At 39.4% G+C, this 16,326-nt stretch overlaps 1 protein-coding gene across 1 annotated transcript in view; it reads left to right on the forward strand.

Moving 5' to 3' along the window:
- Positions 1-16,326, forward strand: part of CTTNBP2 (cortactin binding protein 2) — a gene marked incomplete at its 5' end in the record, with an annotated part of 133,703 nt that overhangs the window by 58,040 nt on the left and 59,337 nt on the right. Inside the window, 4 exon segments of the mRNA XM_008705893.2 lie at positions 3,696-5,340; positions 11,491-11,694; positions 13,315-13,414; positions 16,157-16,307. Of these exon segments, the coding sequence (XP_008704115.2) occupies positions 3,696-5,340; positions 11,491-11,694; positions 13,315-13,414; positions 16,157-16,307 (2,100 nt within the window).

Below are 16,326 nucleotides of genomic sequence, written 5' to 3' on the forward strand. Positions count from 1 at the left end.
ATTTCACCATTATTGATAATGAAACTTTCTCTGATGTACTTTGTAATTGAATTATGACTGCTATCTAACTTATTAAAAAATCCATCTATATATTTAATATGGTCAGTTCTGTAGATCATCGTTTGCCTATAAATGTGTTTTCCGAGGAAAAACACTGTGCAGAAGTGACATACTTTTAAATAGCACAAATAGTTATTGTATTATGAATTGAAAACATAACATATTTTAATGCCAGGCACAATGATACATGCTTTACATTCATTGCCTCATTTAATCTTATAAAGTAATAAGTATTAATGCTCTATTGTGCAGATAAGGAAACCAAATAGAACTGAACTTTAGGGAGAATTTACCAAGGTCACACAGCTGAGAAGTTTGGGATCAGACCTTGGTACTCCATCGCTTACTCTTGCAAGCACAAAGACTTTGTCTCTGGGCCACAATGGCCTTGGAATTTTTTTTTTAATATAAAAAAATATTTTTAAGTGTGGAATACATTTATAAACCAATTGGAAGGAGCCGGTATAGAGGGGGATGTTTATTATTTACAAAGAGCAGTGTGATAACGGATGGAGCAAGTCTCAGGTGACAGGAGAGAGTGAAGTTAATTGTTGAAGAAAGTCTGACCTTGAACAGATGGAAGTCTTTCTCCCTTAGAGTGAAGGGAGGGAAATAGAGATTGATGTGGTTATTTAACTATATATATATATATATATATATATACATGCTTAAGGGAGGAGACAGGATGTAGAGGGAGTGAATTTTCTTGATAGAAGAGTATTAGGGTAGACTGAGAGTTAGTTGAGTGGTCATTGGGTGATGTTTTGGGGAGAGTGGCAGAAGTTTATTCCCTGAAGTGTAAATGGTAGAGAAGGCTAAACAAAGGTAGAATGATTAATGACTGGGGCTCAGAACGCAGTGGAGTCTGGAGCCTTGTGTTTGTAGGTGTATTGGTTATGTGGCTTCCTTTGTGCCCTACTCTCCGTGGTAAGAGTTAAAAAAAAACTTGTGTTCATCTGAGCTAGGACTTATAAGGTCTGAGTGATGGAAGAACAAAGATGCAAAAGAATTACAGGTGCGTTGATAGTAGTATAGTTTTCTGTATAAATATGTGAGATTTGTTGAGTGGATCTCCTGTTAGAAGTCTTTCTTCAGTTTGATTCTCAAGTGTGATACGTAAGTTATCATTTCAAAAATAAAATGTGATGACCCCTAGTGAAGAAATAGTGTGGGCAAGATGTATGATGTGAGAAAAGCTTGAGACAAGTGGAACCTGGAGTCCCATGATGCGGACTCTGATTCACTAGATGACGTCAGAGAGATCACTCATTTGGCCTTTAGTTCATTGTTGTGTAAAATGAAGATAGCCCTCAAAGTTCTACAAAACATCTTTTTCTTTTTCCAGCTTCCAAGGTAAATTATGGAACTCATATTTTTAAAATAAGCTGAAAATTGACCTAGTTTGGCTTTTTCCAACATCGCTGTAAGAATTTGGGACAGTGGTGAACACAAAATTTAAAATTCTCTTTATAGTTCTAACTTTGTGTATGCCTTCTACAGAAACTTACTATTTGATGCATTTAGAAGAGTTAAATGTGTTTTGACTATTTAGAAGTCAAATTTTCTGTGAGGCATTTAGATGAATAAAATATGCATATTAATATAGTATATGACAGCACTGTTGTTCCCCACGTCTTACCCAATCTAGTTACGAAGTCACCCCTAAAATTTCATAGAGTAGAGCGTATGTGTAAAAACAGTTGTCACTAATTATTCTTGGGGAATTATCTGTATTCCTAATCACTTATTTATAGGACCCATGCAACGCCATTCAACTTTTTCAAGGGAGGAAGCATCCTAGAGTAAATGAATAATATGTCTGGCTCTAATGAGCCATTCTCTCCTTTTGATGGTGACCGACTGTGAAAGTAATGGATTTCTCAGCAGGGTGAGGGGCAGGAGCACATTCCCACAACTGATGGATCATGTGAGCATCTCCTTCTGACTGTGATTACTGGATCTCACGAGAGTATATTTATATCTAACATCTGGGGTGGTAGTCGGTGGGGGGAGTCCTTTCTGGGTCTTTATCAGGTAGATCTGCTTTAACCTTTATGAATCATAAGGCCGTTTTATGGACTACCAGTGGAATGCTTCTCTAGTTGGGCAGGTCAGGCATGTGGCCCTACCTGACTACTACAGCCCAGCGCGGGGATTTGCCCTTCACGAGCACCTCATGGCAGCAGGTGCTCCTCTGGAAAGAAGTGAGAAACCCGTATAAACATGTTACAGTAGTGCGTCTCGGAGGCTGTAAGGCCTGTGTACTCGGGCCATCAGTGTGCAGAAGTTTGTTCATAAAACATAGTTCATTAAATATGTTAATTTTATTCATCCAGTCAACACTTAAACACCACTGTGTGCCAGGTACTGTTTTAGGTCTTGGGAACAGCAGCAAAGAAGATCTAGTCCCTGCCCTCATGGAGTCACATTCCGGTGGGGGCATGTAGGTGCTAAGCAAAGGGTGACAGGTACAGGGGTGGGAGGGACCATTGTTTTCAATAGGGCAGTGAGAAGGAGGCCTCACAGTGAAGGTGACAGTTGAGCAGAGGCCTGGAGGAGCTGAAGAAGTCAGACTTCTGTCCTTTGGGTGCTTTTGTGCATATTTAAAAACCCTACCTGGAGATACAGAGGTGTTTTAAAAGCTCCTCTACATTGATCAACTAGAAAAGTGTTTCTTTGGAAAGCATAAATTCTAGTGGCCTGTGGCTTGGTGAGCAAAGAGACTCTTCTTTTTGTGAAGGGAAAGGTGCCCTTTCCAGGCAGATGCAGCCCCAGGCCTGGGCAGACACCGGGTGAGTAGACAGGGCTGGATTTGGGCTCCCACTCACCTCTCCAGCTGGTCTTCCGTGTGCAGTGCACAATCTGCTTAGCCAGGAGCCCTGCATGAAGGTGTGCGGTGGAATTCTGGGCAGAGAGAGGGGAGACCCAAAGACCCTGAGGCAGGCCAATGTGCAGGAACCAGGGAGGCCAATGTCGTGGGAGCTCAGGGAGCAAGTAGGATTGGAGGAGATGAGGTTGGACTTTGGGTTCGCTGCTACTGATCATAGTTCTAATAATATTTCTTTAGTTCTTACAGTTTTCAAAGAACGCTCAGATGTGATTTTGTATGATTTCTACAGCAACCCATCATAAGAAGCTTGAAGTTAAAAAATAAGTTAAGCAATACAATTTGCAAATACAGAAACTTAGAATTTAACTGAAGTCCTGTTTTCAGCACTTCTCTTTATACTGTACCTCAAAGATTCGTTAATAACCTTAAGGCACTAAACCTTTAAAAAAGAAGAACACCAGTTCCCTTACAGAGTTCTATTTTCACAAAAACAGAACTTTCTGAACTCTGTGTTGTGATCTGAAGTATCAGATTACTGTTCTTTTTCTATTGTTTAATAGATTTTTAAAAATTCTCTATTGCTGTGATTTAGATGTTTTCATTAAACCATTTACATCTATTTTCTCATTTAATGAGTATCTAAAATATTAGCTTTCATATCACAACACATTTTAGAAATGTGGCACTTTGGCTAACCCAAATCACATAGCTGTTACACAATTAATAAAAATCTTGCAAGAAGCACTTCTTTGGCTGCGAGGATTCTCCGCGTGTTAATCAGGGCTGTCCTGTGAATTTCTTTCAGCTAGAGATGGAGAAGCTTCAGCTGCAAGCCCTCGAGCAAGAGCACAAGAAGCTGGCGGCCCGGCTGGAGGAGGAGCGCGGCAAGAACAAGCACGTGGTCCTCATGCTGGTCAAGGAGTGCAAACAGCTCTCGGGCAAGGTCCTGGAGGAGGCCCAGAAGCTAGAAGATGTGATGGCCAAACTGGAAGAGGAAAAGAAAAAGACGAGCGCGTTAGAAGAGGAGCTCTCTGCTGAGAAACGAAGAAGCACCGAAATGGAAGCTCAGATGGAAAAACAGCTCTCTGAGTTTGACACCGAACGGGAGCAGCTTCGTGCTAAACTGCACCGAGAAGAAGCGCACACCACTGACCTCAAAGAGGAGATAGACAAGATGAAGAAAATGATTGAGCAACTGAAAAGGGGAAATGACAGCAAACCAAGCCTCTCTCTCCCCCGAAAGACAAAAGATAAGCGTTTGGTCTCCATATCTGTGGGAACAGAAGGACCTGTGACAAGGTCTGTTGCTTGCCAGACAGACCTAGTGATAGAAAGCGCTGACCACGTGAAGAAGTTGCCTTTGACCGTGCCTGTGAAGCCTCCCACAGGGAGCCCCCTTGTTTCTGCAAGCACGAAAGGAAACGTGTGCACCAGTGCCGCGATGGGCAGACCAGGTATCGACAGGCAGGCTTCCCACGGTGACTTGATTGGCTCCTCTCTGCCTACTGTCCCACCTCCAAGTGCAAACAGAATTGAGGAGAACGGACCAAGCACTGGCTCCCCAAGTAGCACCCCCCCACTTCCCAATAGCACTGCCCCTCCCACCGTGCAGACGCCAGGCATAGCTCCCCAGGGCTACTCGCAAGCACCACCTACGCACAGTTTACACTCACCGTGTGCCAATGCAGCTTTGCATCCAGGTCTCAACCCACGAATCCAAGCAGCTAGATTTCGATTTCAGGGCAATGCTAATGACCCAGACCAAAATGGAAATACTACCCAAAGTCCTCCATCCAGAGATGTCTCTCCGACAAGTCGTGACAACCTAGTGGCCAAACAACTAGCTCGGAATACTGTGACCCAAGCACTGTCAAGATTTACGAGCCCTCAAGCAGGAGCGCCCCCAAGGCCTGGAGTGCCCCCTATGGGGGACGTTGGCACCTGCCCTCCGGTCGGTCGGACCAGTTTAAAGACTCCTGGTGTAGCACGAGTTGACAGAGGAAACCCTCCACCTATCCCTCCAAAAAAGCCAGGGCTCTCCCAAACTCCTTCTCCACCACACCCCCAACTCAAGGTTATTATGGATAGCAGCAGGGCCTCCAATGCAGGGGCCAAAGTTGATAACAAAACTATGGCTTCGCCTCCTTCCAGTTTGCCACAAGGGAACAGGGTAATAAGTGAGGAGACTCTCCCTAAATCATCTTCCCCTCAGCTGCCACCAAAACCATCCATAGATTTAACTGTGGCACCGGCAGGCTGTGCCGTTTCAGCCCTGGCCACGTCTCAGGTGGGTGCCTGGCCTGCTGAAACCCCTGGACTGAACCAACCTGCATGTTCAGAAAGTTCCCTTGTCATTCCCACCACCATTGCCTTTTGCTCTTCCATAAACCCTGTTAGTGCCTCATCCTGTAGAACAGGTGCTTCAGACAGCCTCCTGGTAACAGCATCAGGTAAAGGGATTGAAATATTATACCCCTTTTTAAGAATGTGGCCTGTTTTCTCACTTGCCTTAATTTTCTTCACATTGCCTTGAAACTTTTTTTTTTAATTTGATACGATTTTGGTTTTGTTTTCCTATTTCTTTCTTCTCTCTCTCTCTCTTTTTTTTTTTTTTTTTTGTATTTTTCTTTAAAAGCTCCAGGGTATGGTGATTCGTCTTGCTATACGAATTGTGGTTTCTTGATGCTAAGTGCCTTCTTCTTTTAAATAACCTGAAGGTCGTGGTGTGGAGCACATAGAGACCATTAATATAGAGACACTGAAGCATTTCCATGGGAAGAAAGACTATTCCTTCTTTTTAAATATTTATCTCACAAGGCTTCATATATTAGGGGGTCATCACCAGACAAGCTGTGTTCGATTCCATCCCTTCGGAGATAATGTTAAAAAATCCCTTCAAGTGGTTATTAACACTACAGTTTACCTCGGATTATCTAATCAAATTGATTAGATTCACTCTGTAATTGGTATGTTCTAAGTTAATAGTGGTTTGGTATTCTTTTTAACCTCAAAAATAGAGTACGTATATTTCAAGTCTCTGTTCTAAGTTTAGTTTCTTTCAAAAGCTATTTATTCTGTTCCGGGCTGTTTTCTTCCAACACTGGAGCACAGATGGATAGCATCGCATGTAGGCCGTAGTGGAGAAGGTTTTCCTTGCAGATGTGGTTTAGGAAGTAGGGGACTCTTAAAGGAGTTGATAAAGAACTGGATTTTTCCCTTTTGTTATACACTTTTGAAGAAAGCATTGCTTTTTTTTTTTTTTTAAGATTTTATTTATTTATTCGACAGAGATAGAGACAGCCAGAGAGAGAGGGAACACAAGCAGGGGGAGTGGGAGAGGAAGAAGCAGGCTCATAGCGGAGGAGCCCGATGTGGGGCTTGATCCCATAACGCCGGGATCACGCCCTGAGCCGAAGGCAGACGCTTAACCGCTGTGCCACCCAGGCGCCCCGAAAGCATTGCTTTTTATTGACATGACTGGATTAGTTCTTCGCTGAGTAAATGTGGCTCTAAAATAATGTCAGAGTGTCAAAGTTCTATTGAAACTTGACAGAAGTCTCTCTTACCATGGGGTCTTAGTGGCTACCAGAGACCACTGGTTCTAATGAGAGGGAACTTTAAGAATTAAATGAAGGTTTGAGTCATGTTATATTTAAAACTCAGGGTGTAGGGAGTGGGAATGAGAAAAATAGGTAGCACTGTTCTTGCTAATTGCCAGGTAATGAGAGCAAAATGCCAGGACTTACTTATCTAATTATAAGCTGTCTCCTTGAAATTATGCTCATTGAGAGGCTGTTATTCATAGTTTGGCACATAACTGGGAATTGGAAACAGCATGGACTTTGATGTCAGGTCTGCGCTGGAATCCAGGCTTGGCAATTTATGGCTGTGTGTTTTGGTGATTTTCTTGGACTGAGCAAGTTTTCTCATTTTAATGTGGAGCTTATGCTACTTACATGCGGTAGGGTGGCTATTAAGATTAACTATCCTAACATGCACAGAGCTTGGTATTGCACTTAGAGTAGCATGAGTGGTGAATAAATAGAGGTGATATTCTGGCTTCATTGATATTGCTGCTTAAAATATTTTTTGAAAATTTGCTTTAGAATTGACCTCACTGTTATTACCTTGTGGTCTTTACAGGCATTCAGCATTCCATATTTTTAATTCAAAATGGTATTACTGAGCTGGACAGCCCTTCTCATGGCCTACAATGATGGTAGCTATTTTCCAGAGCTAAACCCATGCTCAAAGGAGGAATTTTTGCTGCCATTTAGGAGAATCAGAGGATGTACTGTAAGGTCTGAAGGCCATCTCGAAGCACAGGTTCCAAAATGGTTGGGAGCCGTGGCAGTGCTGTTGACATAAATGCATGAACCGTAAAATGGAAAACACTTCCTGGGACATGCAAATTTTGTCAGTTTTTAAAAACTGCACAACCATCTTTGCTTTGGACCTCGACGCTTTGCCAGTGATTGTCCCGGTCGTTACTATGGTTTAGCTTCAGTGTCCTGGTTTCAGTGGGAAAGCTTTAAAATCAGCATCCATAACTGAGGAATAATTTGTCAGTGGGATCTTAAACTTGGAAGACAAGAGAATTCCTAATCTATTATATATTTGCCAGAACGACCTAGTGAGGATAGTGTGTAATTTTGGATAAAGGAGCTATAATCCCTCCGAAAAATGCCCTTTGCTTCTGTCTAGAGAGCAAAAGAGGATAAACAGTGGAACCGAAGAAGTAGCAGCCACTGAAGATAGGTGAAACTTGTTCCTCATTTTCTCTTCTCTGATTTTGCAATTTGGCCAAAACCATCTCAGAATTCCAGGATTACCCTTGGTGGGATGATAAGTTTCTTGGTTATAGGGAGGAGTAGTCATTCAGCAAGCTTTTCCTGAGCATCTAGTCTGGGGATTAGTATTACAGTTAATAGGAGGGGTGATTAAATCAACTGTGGTTGTAGGTCAGCCTAACTTTCCCAAATGAGAAACAGGATTTGAGCTCCTTTACATTTGGATTGCCCCTATGTCTGCCGCCATGCCCGCCATGCCCGTTGCAGCCAGGAAGTGCCAGAGCTCCCTCCATCTTGCTTCTTAACCTATCTGTGCCTGGGTGGACTTGTGCCTCTCCAGATCATAAGCTCATTGAAAGTTATTAATCTTCTAAATAGCCACTAATGCCGTTGTGGTTGGTAGGAGCAGGGCCTGAGGACAGAGCATATCTGCCAAATCCTTGGTAGATAAATGTCTGTTCCAAATTCAATGAGGAAAAGAGCTCTGGACTGAGTCTAAGAAGGCAGGGTTAGTCCACTTCTGCCTCTTTCTAGTATCACCCTAAAGAGCCCATTTGCTCTGAGCCATTAGCTTTTTCATCTAAAAATGAAATCATTGAGCCAAAAAAAAAAAAAAAAGTTCCAGACCAGAAAGATTTATTAAACTTGCCTGTTGAATTTTTCAAACAGCATTACATTACCTCTCCCTTCTTGGAGAACCACTAGATCCTGTATCTTTAAAACTCTAAAATTCTGAGTTTCTATATCAGCTTTTATCTGTGACAAACAATTATGATTAAGCTAAAGGACTCCTGAGGAGAATTGCAATGACAGAAGATACCATTTTAATGAATTATATTGTAAATTACTTGATTAGCCGTTTTTATGGCCAAATGTTAAATTTTTAAATAGCATTTTAAGTTCTAATGAATTAGAATTTCTTGTTCCTCCTGAACATGTCCAGTGAATGCATTTTGAACTGTTAGATGAACAGAAGCCTAAACCAGAAATCACCCCAGGCAGCTGTGTTTTCATACCCTTGGAAATTTATTTCTGGTTTGTTTTGTTTCTTTGGGGTTTTTGTTTGGGGGTGGTTGTGGTTCGGTACATTTTATTTATTTGGTTCAGACATTTTTCCTTAAACATATATTTTTAAAAAATGATCTTCCATGTATGATTGGCTTCAAGTCTAAATCTGAAGATGAGATTGACCTGAGCTATGACATTAACCCTCTCCACACTCTGAAGCTGATGCCAGAAGCTGTTCTCAACTTCTCTTCCCTCTCGCATTGCATGTTCTGTCTCTTCCCTTCCTCGCCCACCGCATGTTCTGCAAGATGCTCACCTTTACCAATGTTTGCCTGTGACACTGCAAAGCTGAATGACGTTTTTCTCACATCATTAAAGTAGCTGTGCGACGCAGGTCTGTTCTATCATTACCTAATCAGTCAATAAATATTACCATTTTTATCATTGTTGGGAATTTCAAATGAACAATAAAGTGTCATGGTAAAGTTTTATTTTATTTTTCTCATATTGATAGGATTCATTAAAATAACTTAATTGGAAATGATAGTGGGGATAAAAAATTTATTTAAACTTTAAGAATACTTGGTAATTATAAAGCATTGTTCTTATGTAAAAGATTTTAAAAATATATTGCACACCTCTTAGAAAATTTTAAAAAATTCATGTATATTCCTCTGTTGTTTTGTATGACGGAAAACTGACTCTTGAGTGGTCTAAAGATTGAGAAAATTTTTGAATGAATATTTTCTCTTTCATAGCTTAGCATTAGAAATAGTTTCTCAGGAATACTATATCCCAAGTTGCCATAGAAGGCAGTTAAAAATATATCTGTATTTAAATTGTCCCCCAAAGCCTGGAATTGCACTGGAAAAAAAAAAAAAAAAAAGAAAAAGAAAACAAAATCCAAAAGAAGAGCAACCCATTTGATATATAAGTGTTGATATTCTTTAGAGGATATCAATAACCAAGACTGCTTGGGTGAGCTAGAGGAGGTGGGGGCAGGGGGGAGGGCAGTGAGAGGAGAGAGAGGGAGGGGGAGAAGGGTGGGGAGAGAGCGCACCAGGAGCTCAAGGAGAGAAACTCACTGTGTTGTGAGCCACACTCCTGGTCCACAGAGGACCACCTTGCAATGCCTTCATGTTACCTTTGTGTTTGCTTTGCAGTCAAGGTGTCATACCTTGGTGTTTATAATTTCTCTGTTTATCATCCATTTCTAATAAGTACTGATTTAATTTTTGTGGGCTTGTTTTTTTGTTTGTTTTTAAGAAAATACAAAAGGTAAAATGTACCAGAGAGGAGCCTTCTTGTAAGTATGAAGTAAAAATACTACTTTTGTAAGAAGAGCTAATGAATATCAATGGGAAAATATCATAAAGTTTAGATAAATATTTAATTTTATGAGCATTTGAATTTTGTATGCCATTGCAGTCTAACAGGGTAAAAACAATACATTATTCATGGACCCAAATAATTAATTATGAAGATGTAATATCCAGCTTTTAATAAACAGTCTTGTTTTATTTGTATAAACTGCTTTTTTTCACCAAAAATTTTTAAAATACCAAGAAATCCAAAATCAAGTTTTAATTATACAAATTTATTACTTACTAATGTAATATCCGTATACGTAGACTATTATCCTGATACCAAGGTGGAGGAAACATAAGAGGTCCATCTATTGTGTCCTACTACAGAGAACGTTACTGGGTTTATGTAGAAAGCGTACCCTGAGGAGTGAATATGTGTGCAAAGCCCCCTCCATATACACCACCATTACTCTGAGGTATTTGGGGCTTCAAAAGGAAGAAAGTACAATGACTTATTTTGAAAGTTAATTGTATCTAAAACACATAAAATACCTATATATCACATTAAATAAACATTTTTACTTTACTGTTTTTACAGCCTTTTGACCAAGGAAGAATTCAGAAAATTTTCCATGTTATATGCAGCCGACTTCACACACTTAACAGATTCTCTTCTAAAGCTGCTAAATACTGATGAGAAATACCTAACTATGATAACTCTTATGACTCTTGTTAAAACTATATGGTAGAGTGTCCTGTTTTGTTGGCTGGTTAAAAGTTTCTGGTACACAAGTTGTAAAGATGGCCAGACGATAAAGTCTTCAGAATCATGTTGTGCATATTTATGCTGCTATAGAATATTCTAGATTCAAATACATATGTTGTGCTTCTATTAGCTCTTGATACTGAATAGCACTTGGCTCCCTCCATTATTATTTTTTTCCCCAAAATAAGGGACTTCAAGGAATGTAAATAGATTTCTTGGCAATATTTGGTCCATCTTAATGGTCTGTGTAAAATTTTTAGTTAATTACCTTGGAAACATGGTTGAAAAAAGAAAATCTCTATTTCTTACATTATTTCTGGACCTAAAGATGTCAGTTCACTTTTCAGATTGATATTGAAATTGAGGAAATCTATACATAATTTTAAAATTCAAATTGTTTTGAAACCCTGAAGTGGAATTTGAACTTTTAAAAATGAGACAGCCATCTTAGTTTCCTAAAACCAATCACCACTTTAACATTTATCTGTGTAAGACTGACAACTAAAAAGAGTATGTCACCGTGTATGTTAATTTAATTAGGTACAAGATTGAAATAACAGTACAGATTTGTGCTAAGTAAATATTAACAGATAATGTTAGAAACTACATAATCCTCTAAGGATACATATTCATATGTCTGTGTGTGTGTGTGTAATTCAGAAACAAGTGGGTAATATCTGTCTCTTGTCCTTGCTCCTACTCTCTAACTAGGGTCACTTTAACCCACAGGCTGGTCACCCTCCCTAACCCCTTTGCTAATGAGTGGTGGTCCTGCCCCCCTGGCTGGCAGGCCCACCCTTCTTCAGCAAGCTGCTGCCCAGGGAAATGTCACTTTATTATCAATGCTGCTTAATGAAGAAGGACTGGACATAAATTACTCCTGTGAAGATGGCCATTCTGCCTTGTATTCTGCTGCTAAGAATGGACATACAGGTAAAGATGGCGAGATCTTACTCTTACAAAAGATAGAGAGTCAAAAGCATTGCTAACCATTGCTATGACCACAGGGTCTTTTGGTTTTGATTTTTCTCTTACAGGTGGTAGTGGATACATTTTTTTTTTACACGATTTAAAGTGTGTAAATACCGAAAAAAAAAATCCAAATTGTGGTTTTGTAAAAATGTAAGATTTAAGGATCACCTGGGTGGCTCAGTCAGTTAAGCAACTTGATTTTAGCTCAGGTCATGATCTCAGGGTCGTGAGATTGAGCCCCCATTGGGCTCCATGCTCAGCACAGAGTTTGCTCAAGATTCTCTCTCTCCCCTCTCCCTTTGTCCCTCCCCCCATGCTCGCTCTTTCTCTCTCAAATAAATAAAAATCTTTTTTTTAAAGTACGATTGTATTGCAGATAGCAAAAAGTGATCTTTGTTTTATGCACAATGGAATGTATTGTGTGTTTCAACATTTGGGGTCTAGTACTATGAACCACATTTTAGAATTGAGCCTTCCATCTGTGATCACTTTAGTCAGGACAAAATAGCTCTAATTTTTCTGCTAGAATACCTCTGTGTGAAAGTCAAAGTGACAGGGCTTAACACATGCTACAGTGAGGGCAAGTTTTAGTAGTTAGAAAAGGTCATGGGTCTGAAACTGTTCTGTCGTTGGAACAATTTATAGTTATTTGGATTTTTTAAGAGAACCTAGGAGTTGTACAGCCAGAAAGGACATATTGATGAAGTCTGGGAATTATTCTTGTTTCTTAAAATGCAAGTCTTGTGGTCAAATTTACTAAAACATATGGTAGTGCAGAAAAAGATAATTTGACTGCAAATCCAAAATCAAATAGCATTGCTCATATAAGCTGCATGATTGTTGAGTAATTCAGAGAAGTTTTCAGAGCTTCACTGCATTCAAGTGGACTAATTGGCAGAATCTAGTGAGCTAAGAAGATAGCTCATGATTTTAAAAGTACCTTCGGATTTTTCTTTACTTCAAAAGCCCTGTGGGAATTTTCTTTAATGTAGAGAAATTAAATCTAGTAAATACCATGGGGAACACGCATCCTAGATGATATTTATTCCAGAGTCAGGTGACTTTATGTGGGTTTACCTCACCATAGAATTACGTGTAGGATGACCATCACACAACAGTGTTTTAAGGGTTAATTATCACAAAGTAAGAATTTAACTATTTAAATACAAAGAATGGTATTTCAATTTGGTGAGTAGTTTTCGTTCTCTATCCAATAACGTTATTTCCTGGGATAGACTGGTGGAAAAATCTGGTAAAACATTTTCTGACACATAACAATCCTTTCTCTCATCAGCAACTCCTCCCAAAGCAACACACACACACACACACACACACACACACACACACACACATCTCGTCTTACTTAGTTGGTGAGTCTGGGGCATTAGCATCTTCTGGAAAAGAAGCTACTTTCTCTGTAAAATAGCCTGTGGAGTCTCATATCCACCATGCTAGAATTGTCAGGTGGACCGTGCACGGGAGAGGTCCTTCAGGTTTAGCATCTATATGGAGCTCGTTTAGAATTTGGCTCACCATAACTCTAAATGGGGAATTTAAATGGCTTTCTATTAAAATCCATAGACTGTGTGAGATTGCTGCTGAATGCAGAAGCCCAAGTCAATGCTGCTGATAAAAATGGCTTCACACCCTTGTGTGCTGCAGCTGCTCAGGGACATTTCAAGTAAGTGATGCTCTGAATTCTTCTTTTTCCCCCCAATGAGAAGAGTCTCTCTATAATTTGCACACACATTTCAGGTCTGGCTGAATGTGTAAACTAGTGCTCAAAATCCACTGGCAAATAAATTCACTAAATATACTTGAAGATTTAAATGCAAAGCAGGACCCTAAATTTGCTCTTCTTCTTTAAAGGTAAATAGTTATATAGGAGGGAACTAAAGAAGAGAAATGTGTTGGGTGTCCAGCCTCACATGAATGAACTTGCTTCTGAAGAAGAAACTCGATTTATAGTCTATCAACATACATGCGGTGATACATACACTGTTAAGGACTGTCATTCCCTGTTTACCACCACCCCAACACAGAAAAGCTTTTTTACTTGTGATGGCATTAAAAATAAATCCTAGAATTATATTAATTACAATAATCTTAACTTTCGAGTGGCAGTTTATTCACTATTAAGTCCCAATATATTCACCTTGTTTTATCATTTAAAAAAGTTGAAACAGAAACTTTTAATACTAAAAGTAATTAGAGCCCAAACCCAGAAGTACGTACCGATTGAAATATGTGTAAGTTTAGCAGTGATTTCTTCAGTAGCCTACCAAGTCTGTTGAATATAGCCATGGCTTTTGAAAATTAAGAGTCATGGTTTAATAAAATAGAATGTCACTAAGCTGCTTTCTCTGCCTGTGCTGAAATGTCCTGTGGGAATGCAAGCTGTTTTCAACTTTTTATCTAACTATCCTGCTAGAAATATGTGGGGTTTTTTTTAAGTTTTTTAAAATGTTAATTCAGTTGATTAACATATAATGTATTATTAGTTTCAGATGTAGAGTTCAGTGATTCCTCGATCTTATTATATAATACCCAGTGCTCACTACATCACATGCCCTCCTAATGTCCATCACCCAGTTACCCTATCCCTCCACCCCCAACCCCTCCAGCAACCCTCAGTTTGTTTCCTATGATTAAAAGTCTCTTATGGTTTGTCTCCCTCCCTGATTTCGTCTTGTTTTATTTTTCTCTCTCTTCCCCTATGATCCTCTGTTTTGTTTCTTAAATTCCACATATGAATGAGATCACATGATAATTGTCTTTCTCTGGTTGACTTATTTTGCTTAGCATCCACATCATTGCAAATGGCAAGATTTCTTTTTTTTTTTATGACTGAGTAGTATTCCGTTGTATATATACCACATTTTCTTTATCCATTCATCTGTCGATGGACATCTGGGCTCTTTCCATGGTTTGCTATTGTGGACATTGCTGCTATAAACATTGGGGTAGAGGTGCCCCTTTGGATCACTACATTTGTATCTTTGGGGTAAATCCCTAGTGCAGTTGCTGGGTCATAGGGTAGCTCTATTTTCAACTCTTTGAGGAACCTCCATACTGTTCTCCAGAGTGACTGCACCAGCTTGCCTTCCCACCAACAGTGTAAGAGGGTTCCCCTTTCTCCGCATCCTTGCCAACTTCTGTTGTTTCCTGACTTGTTAATATTAGCTATCTGATAGAAATGTTCTTTAACATATTTCATAATTCCTGTAATATGGGTTTTAAAGTTCACACTAATGTTATTAATTATAAATGTAAGTTTTAAATATTCAAAATGCATCTTTAAAGTATATGTTATTTTTTCTGCATGTCCGATGCACACCTCAGTGAGTTTATTGTTGAGGACCATAGATGCTGGTTTTGCTGTTACTTTGTACATGTGTCCTGAGTCCTCCAGAAGGGATTTCTTCTTCAGGCCTATGCATTTATACTTATTGTCACCCAGCTTTCTGTACTGCCACTTACGTGGAAAGTCTAGGAGTGCCAGGAATGCAGGCTTAGATAGGTTTGCCAAAAGGAAGAACCCCAGGGGTTGATTAGTTTAAACATACATGAGATACAAACACATATCAATATGTAACTTATTTTTAAAATATATATAAACCAAATGTTTTCAAAAAAAGCCCAGAAAAAAAAGCATATATCTGCAGTAAAAAAATGAAGATTGATGTGCATTGCTTCTTAATTTGATTATGATTTAGCCCACTTTTCTCCATTTATTTGAATCTGATTTTACAAACACTGTGCATAAATGCCACAATGTCTTGGATTTACCTCATTTCTTTCCTCCTCGATTCTCAGAGCAATGAGTTTCTGCTTAGCCCGTCTTTTTCCTTGTAAGTAGCCCCCCTTCAGGAGACAGGGTAGCCTCTGCTGTCTGTTGTGCCCAAGGCAGCCCTTTGCTCTGCCTCCCTGCTGCCTTTTATAGTGGAGGCACATGGTGCCCTGCTGTCTGAGCTATTTATAATTATTTTCTCAAGTGAAAATTTCAAAATGACTCAGCAGTCTGACTTTTTTCAAGGTTTAATCTATTTTGAACCACAAATAATATATATGTCAACCACAGTTCAACCATTCATCCCAATTAGTTAAATATATTGCAAGGACTCCACGTTTACAAGTTGGTTACAGAAAAGTGTCAAAACCAAGTTTTAGCACTTGATCGACGCTGCTATTTTAAATTTTCATGGGAGTAATTACATTTGTGATTAAAATATATCTTCTAGCCTTGCTACAAAACAGTACCCATATAATAAGACCCGTAGTAATTGATAAGTATGCAAGTAAAAACAGTGGATGTAGAAAGATACAGAATTGCTTTAGCATTATTTCCTATATTTAATATCTGGGTCAGGTGCTTCAGAAATCAAACCAGTTTTAGTGTGATTAATCATAATCTTGTACTCAGGTGTGTAGAATTACTAATTGCATACGATGCCAACATTAATCATGCTGCTGATGAAGGACAGACACCTCTATACCTGGCCTGTAAAAATGGAAATAAAGAGTGTATCAAACTCTTATTGGAAGCCGGAACTGACCGAAGTGTAGAAACCAGAGTGAGTACCAGTTTTTTTT

Source organism: Ursus maritimus, unplaced genomic scaffold (genome assembly GCF_017311325.1).
Source record: "Ursus maritimus isolate PB19 unplaced genomic scaffold, ASM1731132v1 scaffold_3, whole genome shotgun sequence".
Classification (NCBI taxonomy): domain Eukaryota; kingdom Metazoa; phylum Chordata; class Mammalia; order Carnivora; family Ursidae; genus Ursus; species Ursus maritimus.